This window comes from Dermacentor albipictus, chromosome 6 (genome assembly GCF_038994185.2).
Source record: "Dermacentor albipictus isolate Rhodes 1998 colony chromosome 6, USDA_Dalb.pri_finalv2, whole genome shotgun sequence".
In the NCBI taxonomy this organism is placed as follows: Eukaryota; Metazoa; Arthropoda; class Arachnida; order Ixodida; family Ixodidae; genus Dermacentor; species Dermacentor albipictus.
In genome coordinates this window covers 90,484,879-90,495,374 of record NC_091826.1, presented here as the reverse complement: position 1 = coordinate 90,495,374, position 10,496 = coordinate 90,484,879, and the positions used below count along the sequence as shown (strand labels likewise).

Below are 10,496 nucleotides of genomic sequence, written 5' to 3'. Positions count from 1 at the left end.
GGGGCTGAAGCCCCATAAGCCCCCCCCCCCCCCTGGCTACGCCCCTGGATGAGACTGAGTAATGCTACATAACTAAAACAATCTTAGTTGTCTAGTACACAAGAAATTGTGCATGCCTCATGAGAAACTTGTATAAATCTGGAAATTTCCCAGCCGTGGCGGCCGAATTTCAGTGGGGGCGAAATGTGAAAACCACCCATGTATTAGATTTAGGTGCACATTAAAGAACCCCAGGTGGTCCAAATTTCCGGAGTGCCCCATTACGGCGTGCCTCATAATCAGACAGTGGTTTTGGCATGCAAAACCTGGTAATTCAATTTTTTAAACCTGGAAATTAACTGGAATGCACAGGAAGCTGCGCTTCAGTAACCAAGAGAGTAATAGTAGTCAGAATAAATATCAATCCGTTTATATAAACAGCATTGTGCAAAAGGCACATCTGTACCACTCTTGCAAGAACAGGCATAAGGTCGCAGTGAATAATTTGCAAACCCATGAATACATTAGTAAACCTTGCACACATCTCCAGTCTCCTAAAGTAAATAAAAGAAATTGGCTCGCCATCCTGGCCCTGCAAAAGTGGATGTCCAGCGAAGCTGTTTAATGCCACCACTACAACTGCTGTGGGGGTATGCAGTGCTTTACTCTTTTAGAGTGATGGTAATTTTTACAGCACACCACCGCCCATAGTGGTACTGCAACAACACTGAAATCAGGTGCTAGGCTGATTATTCTATGTATACGCAAGGCTAGGGACGTCACTTGCTACCGGGAAACATATGCGGGGAGCGCTACGTGCTTCACATTGTTACCAGCAACACCTTGTCAATTATGTGGCTCGGATGCTTCTTTTGCGCTTGTTCTTGAAAGGTACGCTGTTCTGTATGTTGTATCCGTGAAACCAAATGTATGCACTGTGCACTTCACTTTGTTGAAGCCTCTGCCTTAAGGGGGTACGAGCCATCACTTCTGGCCCTGTACTGCCTCTGCGACCAGCCCACATTTTTGGTAATGGGCGCGGACACAGAAAATGCCGACCTACTAGGGACTAACAGCTCCGCTGTAAAAAGCACTCTGAATGACAAACACCTTTCACACATGTAGCCCCGCGCAAATGCTTTACCAGTTCACACCCACTTTCACATCCACAAATATTTGGCACACAGTCCAGGCAGAGTTCCATTAATGAACACCTTGGGAGCGCACCACTTTGTGCTCTACAGTTCCGCTGGCAATGGCACTGCTGTATATGCTGGTACTTGAAATGTTTTCAATGTAGACACACTTGCTGCCCTGGACCGGTATACCCAGATATTTGCACTCATGCTCCATTTCGCCGAAGTGGACACGAAATTTTGCACTACGCTGGTAGTTGAAATGTTTTGAATGCAGTGGCTTCACCAGGACGACTTGCCCACATACCATCCCCGACACATGTATGCGCTCACTCTTCACTTGATAGCACTGAACACTACATGTGCTTGCCAGATAAGTGGGCAGGCCTCACACTCAAATTTTTGCAGCTTCTAATGAAACATATCACAGTACACTTAAGCTAGTGTGAAAGATGGCTTTACTTCGCGATAGCCAATTTACGCATATCGTTCATTCGCCACGTAAATTAGCGCGAGCATATGCATTAGCATCGGGAGTGATGACTTTGACGAACCACCGGCTTCCAGAGAAGTAGTTGGACCTGGTGCGCCAATACTGTAATGGCGTATAGGCTTACCTTTTCTTGCGCGATAGCCAATTTGCGCATATCCATTTATTCTTCACAAATTAGCGTGAGCACATGCATCTGCATGGGGAGCGATGTGTGTGCCAAACCAGCGTTTTTTACAGACGTGGTCAGAACTGCCGCGCCGACATTGTAACGGGCTAACGCTTACCTTTTTTTTTGTGCGATAACGAATTTTATTCATCTCGTAAATTGGCGTGAGAACGTGCATTATTAGCATGGGGAGTGATGTGTCCTCCGAACCAGCGCTTTTTAGAGACGTGTTTGGAACTGGCGTGCTGACATTGTAACAGGCTAACACTTACCTTTTCTTACGCGATAACGAATTTGCCGATTTATTAATCTTGTAAATTGGCGTGAGAACGTGCATTATTAGCATGGGGAGCGATGTGTGTGCCGAACCAGCGTTCTTTAGAGACATGGTGAGAACTACTGCGCCGGCATTGTAACGGGCTAACGCTTACCTTTTCTTGTGCGATAACGAATTTGCCCATTTATTCATCTTGTAAATTGGCGTGAGAACATGCATTATTAGCATGGGGAGTGATGTGTGCTCCGAACCAGCGCATTTTAGAGACGTGTTTGGAACTGGCGCGCTGACATTGTAACAGGCTAACGCTCACCTTTTCTTTCGCAATAACGAATTGGCCCATTTATTCATCTCGTAAATTGGCGTGAGAACATGCATTATTAGCATGGGGAGCAATGTGTGTGCCGAACCAGCATTCTTTACAGACTTGGTTGGAACTGCATTGCCGACATTGCAACGGTCTATAGGCTTACGTTTTTGCCGCAATAGCCAATTCACACATATCCGTTTATTCATCACGTAAATTAGCATGAGCATGTCCATTAGTGTGCGGAGTGATGTACGCGCCGGACCAGCGCTTTTTAGAGATGTGGTTGGGACTGGCGCGCTGACATTGTAACGGCTTATTTTTTTTCTACAATAGCCAATTTGCGTATATCCGCTTATTCATCGTGTAAATTGGCCTGAGAACGTGCATGAGCAAGGAGAGTGATGTACGAGTCGAACCAGTGGTTTCCAGTGAGGTGGTTGGACCTGGTGCGCCGACGTCGTAATGGGTGTATTGACATGGGGAGCGACACATGCACTGAACCAGTCCTTGAAACAATGTTTTGGCTGCCCAACACAACTGGCATGGCTAAGTTCAGAATTGCAAGTGTCTCTGCCGAGGTGGCCGTATCGTTACTAGCACATATACCTATTCTGGCACATAACGGTATTAGGAGTGATAACGTTTTCATGGGGTGCACCTTCTGAAAAGTGAAATTTGGAAGGATCGCTCATGTATTGAGCACTAATTTGCTCTCTTATATGCTGAACTAGTTCGTGCTGAACCGGTAATTATTTTATTTCAGTTAAGGTTCTCTTTGGGTTCAGGCACATTCTAAGAATATCGGTTTGGGTTCAGTTCAACACCCCAATTTATAGCCATTGCTTTCATTTTCCCCCATGCATTTTTTTACTCTTAATTGAATACCTTTTGATTACGCTGTTTCTACTAAACCTTCAAAAACATTTTTTTACTTATTTTCAGCCATCAAATGTCTGCCTTTTCTCACTGTTTTCTATGAAAACTAAGCCTAGTGGATTGATGCCTGCTTACATGATTGTTTTGTTTTTGCTGCTTCTAGATTTTGGAAAAACCTTCAACCCAACCTTTCTCCCATTCCCTTGCTATCGCTACTACACCTGCATTCCAAATATTTTGACTTTCATTGCCCTGCTTTACGCACCCACTTGTTCTTTTCTAATGATGAGCTTACAAACACTGTCAAGAAATGCAGTTGTCCTTATGGAAAGTCCCCTTTCACAACAGTTGCTGCATAATTGAGTGATTTGCGATGTCTGCATGTGGTTACACTGCATTGTTAGATGCTTGTTGCCAAATTTTGCTATTGTGCAGCTCTCATGTGTACAGTTTGAAATTTCAGGTTTGGGAACTATTCAGATGATGGGTCCTGTAACTGCAAAATAAGACCAATCATGAGTGCAATTTCTCTAAATATTCTAGTCAGTTGGCTAGCCCCCCCCCCCCCTCAAGCTTGAACACCACACACAAAACTTCTTTGCACTTCCCTAGAAGCTAATCATGTGAGAGTTCACGATGTTGATGTGCTTTGTAAACAAAGGAAGTGACACTTGTCTTCAGGATCTATGAATAATAGGATGTTTATTGTCATACAATATACATACCACAAAAAAGTATATAAAACAGCAGTACTGTAGTTTGTACAATAAAACAACAAGGTGGCAGTTGTCAATGCAGGCAGAACAATATGAATTGCGCTTAGGAAAGCTTAAAGCCTGCTGTTAAACGCACTGCTGAAGCATGTCTAATCTATGAATATATACAGCTATTTACAGATGCTTGCTATAAGACATTGGTAAAACAGAGCCGTACACCCGGCAGCCAAGATTTTAACACAGCATATATATTATAAATAGTTGAGTAAAAAGTGCACTACTATGGACGAATGAAACAAGAACAGGTCAGTTTATACATAAATGCTAAAGAAATGCAAGAAATTTACTGAAGTTTCTGTGACCATAGTTCAATTTTCACCAAGAAGAAAGGTATGACGAATGTCGAACTTCTAGTCAAGCACGCTAAGTCTCCTAGCTCAAACTCTTGTGATCTTGCTCTTTTATTTGGTATTGTTCCATTCCTGTTTCACATATCTACCTTTGTACACAAGGGCAACAAGGCAATGATAACAAGACTCCTTGCTCTTCTAGATAAGATCTGCGTCACACATGCGTAATAGCCTAACATAATCCTTTCTGCAAGTCATGTATTCAACTGAGCACCACATGTGAAGCAGTTACTCTAACAGCAGATTTCTCATTTTTCTGCATTGCAGTGGATGGGGGCGTGTATTGGGAAGAATTGTGTGGCCAAGTCAATGACCAAATGAAGTTTAATACCGAGTGCACTCTTACCATTATTTGTAGTGGGTGTTGACATTTCCAAGCTCCCAGCTCCTCAAACCCTCTTCCCAGAAGGCTAACCTGAGAGGCACAACTTGCTTTAACCAAGTCCAAAGCAGAATGTGCCATGATAGACGTCATTGCCTAATAAAGATGTTCATGTCGAGCTAATGACCCTGTGTGCATGCAATCACCTCCACAAGGAATATGCTATGCATATGGGAGGGAAGCGACCACAAATGTGCATCACATAATGTGGAAATGCAAAAGACTGAATACTTTCTAGGACAACTACCAGCCTAATTAACATAGTGATGTCATTTGAGCACTGGGTCTGGCCATGGGCTTATGATAGAGACATGTATTACCTTTTAATATAGCTTAGCATGTGTCTTCCATGGTGAGCCATACTTAGCTCAATCTCCCTTCCTTTTACCCACTTTCCCGAATTAGCTTTTAGTGATCATTTGAATACATGTATTGTTCTCTCTCTGCCCAAAACTGCCTTCAGTCGAAAGTAGCATTTATTACAAAGGTAACAAGTGTTATCTTTGTACATTGGCCATGCAGCGAGTAGCAGAATAGTAGATGACTGAGTGAGCTGAAATGGATGCTAAATGATTCTGATGTTATGCTCCCATGCGATCACTTTGTGTGGCGACGCCGTGTCATGCAAGTCTCCCGAGAAATGAAAACAAAACGGGTCCATTGAAAAGCTATTGCAGTAAATTATTTAGGATGGACGTCTGTCTGTCCGTTCAGTTATGCTGTGATGGGTGGTGATGTTGCCGTTGTCATTGTGTTGTTGCATGCGATGGGGGAAATTTGCATGAAAATTGCAGGAGCATTGCACAAAGTTGTGTGCACTGGAGAGCAGGGCAAGTCAAGGAAGTAAGTTTTGTAGTATCAACTACCTAGTTCATAGCTGAAGCAACTGCCAAAGCATACTGAATTTCAGTTGCCTTTTCTTCAAGCTTCTATTTTCTGCCATAGTAGGGGTGTGCAAATAGTGATTTGTGAGACCAAACTGAGTCCGAATCGAATAGTGCCATAAGCAAATTGAATACTGTTTCAATTGTTTTCGAATAATGAACAGTCATTATCACAATCAATATAAAACGATGTTCACATCCCAGTATTTATAAAATTAGAAGGTTTCTGTCATTACAAAGTATGTTATGAAAGCATTGTTTATTAAAAGCACAAATGGAGCATCAGGAGCAAACAAGTAGTTTCTTCGCATGCACAGGGCTCTGCAGAGAGTGTGAATGATCGCTGTACAGCCTGCAAAGTAATTCTCATGTTTCATGTCTATGCTATGCCCGAGGGAGTGAAAATTTACCGTACTTTTGCTCCAATTCCATGTTTAATTTGGGTGCAGTTGATGTTTTGAAATATTTGAAAAAATATTTGCACTTATGAATAGTGACTATACGATTCGAAGACAGAATCAAACAGGAGAGTATGTGGTTCATTATTCGAAAGTTTCGAATATTCACACACCCCTAATGAATAGTGCTGCACGATCATGAGAAGTTGCATTTGGCAATAGTAATCCCAGCAAGGGGAAACTGAACATTATCGGAATTGTCAAAGAGGTTGTAAATGGCAGTTGGCCTAAGGTCCTTTAGACAATGAGCTGGGATTTTCTACGAAATCTGGAGTTTTATGAAAACTGGTCGGGGATGATCATGGAACGGTTGTGTGAAAACATGGACACCGACCACATAAAATATTTTAAAAGAATAAGAGACATTTTGGTTCTGATATGGGAGCCTTGTTTCCGATCTCTCAAACTACTTTTATTCTTTTAAACTCCTATTATTTTATGTGGTTGGTGTTGGTTCCTTGGCTTTGTCTACAGCTTCAGGACTGGTGTCCTGATCGTGAAGTACAGCTTGCAAAGAAAGGAAGCCGAGCTAATCCTGAAAAAATGGAAGAGGCTTGTAATATGTTGTAGCTTGCAGGCAGCTTGCAAAACAGTGAGTGGTTAGTTGCCTTTTAGGATATACAAAGTGTGCACAACAGATGAAGTATGATCTAATGATTTCAAGCCAACATGCGAAATGATGTGCAGACTGGGCACAGCATTGCTTTATAGTTAGATTGTTTACCTAATGAGAAGGGATACCCAGAAGAAACACTAGAGAGCAACGTTAAGTTGGTTAAGTAGAACAAAGTGTCTTTCTAAGCCTTGATTCACATTTATTTGGCGGTAAGCAGTAACTTATTGATGTAGTAAAAAAGAAGGGCAAAGCTATTCTTTCTGAACTTTGTACCCTACCCATGGCACTGGCACATTACTACGACGTTATGAATCTCAAAGTGTGCGCTTTGGTGTTTTGGTCGTTTTAGTTTAGAATAAGTTCTCAAAGCCAAGTTGAATGACTGATTCCTTCCGAAAGCAACATAATACTTGTTTATCTATCAATCATTAACTAGTTCCAAGCAGGTCCAAGATGGGCGTGTAGTTACAAGCAAGTACCTATCATATATCGCCATACTTGCATATAACTCAACTCATGAGTCGTAACAATGTTCGCATGGGGTGCATTGACTGAAAAGTAAGTATTCTGAAGAATTGCTTATGTATTGAGCACCAGTTTGCACCATATTTCTTGAATCGCTTAGTGCCAAACTGGTAACCGCTATTCTTTTTTTTTTTGGTTCAGCTCAGTTCATGTTGAATTCAACACCTTGATAGTAATATAATTATAATAACACTTCATTTTTTCATGTCTGATGGTGAAGGCTGTGGATAAAAGCTGCTAGAGAAAGTGGCTTGACTGGAGCCAACAAATCACAAACAAAGAATTAAAGTCATTATTACATTTCTGTGTGTTTTCTTGCATACCAAGGCTTTGCTCACAGTAATACTAACACAGTTGATATTCCAGAAAAGTAATTTGACCATCCAGCATAACCTAACATGCCTTGGTATATCCCCTTTATGAAGAAAACTAGGCAATGACAATGCCAGAGTTACAACTCGGTGATGATATGAATGTGAGCAGGAAAGTACCTATAACTGCTATCACTGTTATTAGTAATCAGTAATCACCATGATGAAACAAAGCATGACGGTGACAGCTGCACTGCCGATGATGCATCAAAGATAAGTATGTGTTGCTAGCTCTTGTTACTGTACACTCAAAGGGTCCTTACGATTCTTAATTTAAACGTATAGGTCCGAGATTCTGCTGGAATCCTTTGCTTTCCCCATCTTTTCCTCATATTTTTCTCCCTTTTCATCGGCTCGAATTCAACTTCACTGCTAATACTGCTGTGATTATGAAAAGGAGAGAATTGAAATAGAATCCCTATGAAACATGGCGACAGGAGTACTTTATGGACAGTCTTAGCACCACTTCTTGCGGCTGCTTGCACGGTTCGTACGTGCAGGTTAGAATTAAAATTCTGACAGCCATAGCTGCAGTTACAAGTTAGTACGAGTAGTTAGCAAGAAGTAATGTTTGAAATCTGTCACCATTATTTAGAGCTGACACAATTCACGTGTCTACGTACATGAGTGCTAAGCGAGTGAACGCTAGCGCAAATGCATTCTCAATTTTGTTGGAAGAACCAGTTGTGAAAGGTGGAGACGTCTGTCAAGCTTGCGAGGCGTACTTGTAACTTGTGAAGAAGAGCCTCTAGCACTTGAGAGTTGGTCACTTAACACACTTTTGTCATGAGTAAAAACTGTGCAAATGTAGCTGATGGTTTTGCTTAGAGTGACCACGTACAACACAGCGGCTGGAGCTTTCGGTTGAAAGTGAGCAATTCATACGAGAACTTCGGTCGACCCATTGGCTGCACTCTCCGAGAAGCCCACGACACTCTGATCCGCTGCGAGAAAGTTGTGCATTGACCAAGACGCTGCCGAATCGCTGCAGCTTTCTTCGTTCAAATGCTGGAGTCTCACGTTCGGCGTCGACATTACGTTCAGCAACGCTTTCTTTGCTGATACTTTGCTGTCCATCGACAGAAGCAGCGACTCAAAGCCGAGGTCCGGCAGGCACTCGAAGAGCACGAGACAAGAGCAGTGCCTTCTGAACGGATGCCCGTGAGCACCTTCGCCCACAAATGGGCGAAAGTTGTAGTTGACGACGTGGTGATGGCTGGCTAAGCGATCCTTTGTGATACTGAGGGTTTCAACATCGTCCGAGTCGGACCTGATGTCCGCAAAGCTGCAGTCCTCTGATCGCCATCGATGGCTCTCATCAAGTGAGCAGTCTTTGAAGTCAAACCTCACCCGACGAGATGGCACTGGACTTGTGGCATCCCCTGAGAGACTCATGGCGGTCCTGTTGTGATACAGATCACTGGCGTCCATTTTGCCTGTTTGCCTCTCCTCAGGTGTTGCTTTATCAAAGAGCCTCATGCTTTTCGGCGTATCCTGACTGCATGGCGAAATTGTGCTGTCACCGCTAAGAGATGATGCCCTTTCGGAATCCTGCTGACGAGGTGTAGACGCCGTCTGGTGAGCACAGTTCGCATACTTGAGGGTTCGAAATGAGTGCGACGCACTGACCGCAGCTGACGATGGTTTTGACTTGCTCGGTGGCGTAGAGGCATCACCAGGAGTGTGGCCGTGTTCCTAGAGGAAAAGGCAAGCAGGGTTACAGCTTGGAATCACTTGCGTGAGCTGCTCTTGTGCATGCAGCACCACAGCGCAACTTTTCTCAATAATGCCTCGAAGCCTCCATGCTCTTCATCATGTCAACACTGAATTTGCTAATAAGCATAGGTTTTTTTTTATTATAATGTAAGTCACAGGAGTTACAAACATTGCCACTATAAGAAGAACACCCCCCCCCCCCCCCCACTACGAGCAGCCTAACGCCATATTCATCTGGTTGCATTAGGCATACTCACAATGACATGAAAGTCATGAACATTTAACGACGTCTGGTGCACATCTATAAAATGTTTCACTAGTACATGGCAGTCATCCAAAGGACGTCAAATGTCTTCGTGATTTCGACATCTCTTGCACATGCAAAGCTTTTGTGCATTGATCGTACATTGTCAATTGCCACTACATGAACGCGAAGTGCTGCAGAAATGCAAGAAAATTGTCTATATTGCCTAACAGGGAGACGCTTAGGGAGGAAAAGTTGCGTTGTTGCCTGTTCCAGCACTGTGGCGGGGCATTTACATTGTTTTTCCCTACCATGTGCATGTTTGAGATCCTGCAAAAAGAAGGATGTGTTCCTGAATTATGAAATACCCATCTGTCCATCTTGAAAATTCGAAGTATTGAAGCCCAGAATATCAGTTATGACCACATTTACTTTTTGCCATGTGGTTATGAGTAGCAGTTTTGCACAACCTCTGCACACACTGATGGACCCTGCACATCAAAAGCCAGAACTTTCACTTTTGGTTGCTTGCATCATTTTTTTTTCTCATACACAAATGCTTTCTTCTTCAATTATATCTATTAGTACACAGTCAAAAATATGTAATCTTTAAGTTGCCAATATATTATGACAGATTACAAGCAAGGAAAAAAGCTTGAACTTTCAATTTCTTTGACTTCACATTACCACTGATACCAATGCAGCACGTGCCTCGACACAAGTGCAGGGAAATTTTATGCACGTGAGCAGCGAGAAATGTGATTCATCAGCGTCTTTTAGACTTTTGTTCAGTTGACCACGGCCCAAGTATGTATATACTAGGCAGAACTGTACAGTTGCGTACTGAAATTTAGAGCTGCACTTCTGACTGCTATTTGGGGTGCAGTGGGACCCCACTGATACACTCCTGTCATATGCATTTTCCCAGCGCCAACGT

General features: G+C 42.8%; 1 protein-coding gene across 3 annotated transcripts in view; it reads right to left on the bottom strand.

Annotated features, from left to right (window-relative positions):
- Positions 1 to 3,920: 3,920 nt before the first annotated feature.
- The window catches only part of LOC135912396 (XK-related protein 7-like), a 29,898-nt gene continuing 23,322 nt past the window's right edge, over positions 3,921 to 10,496 (bottom strand). For 2 of the 3 annotated variants that reach the window (XM_065444845.1, XM_065444847.1), the window contains exon 7: positions 3,921 to 9,294. In XM_065444845.1, the coding sequence (XP_065300917.1) occupies positions 8,479 to 9,294 (816 nt within the window). In that variant the 3' untranslated portion in view covers positions 3,921 to 8,478. The remainder of the gene's footprint in view (positions 9,295 to 10,496) is intronic. The other variant, XM_065444846.1, reaches the window with a different exon arrangement.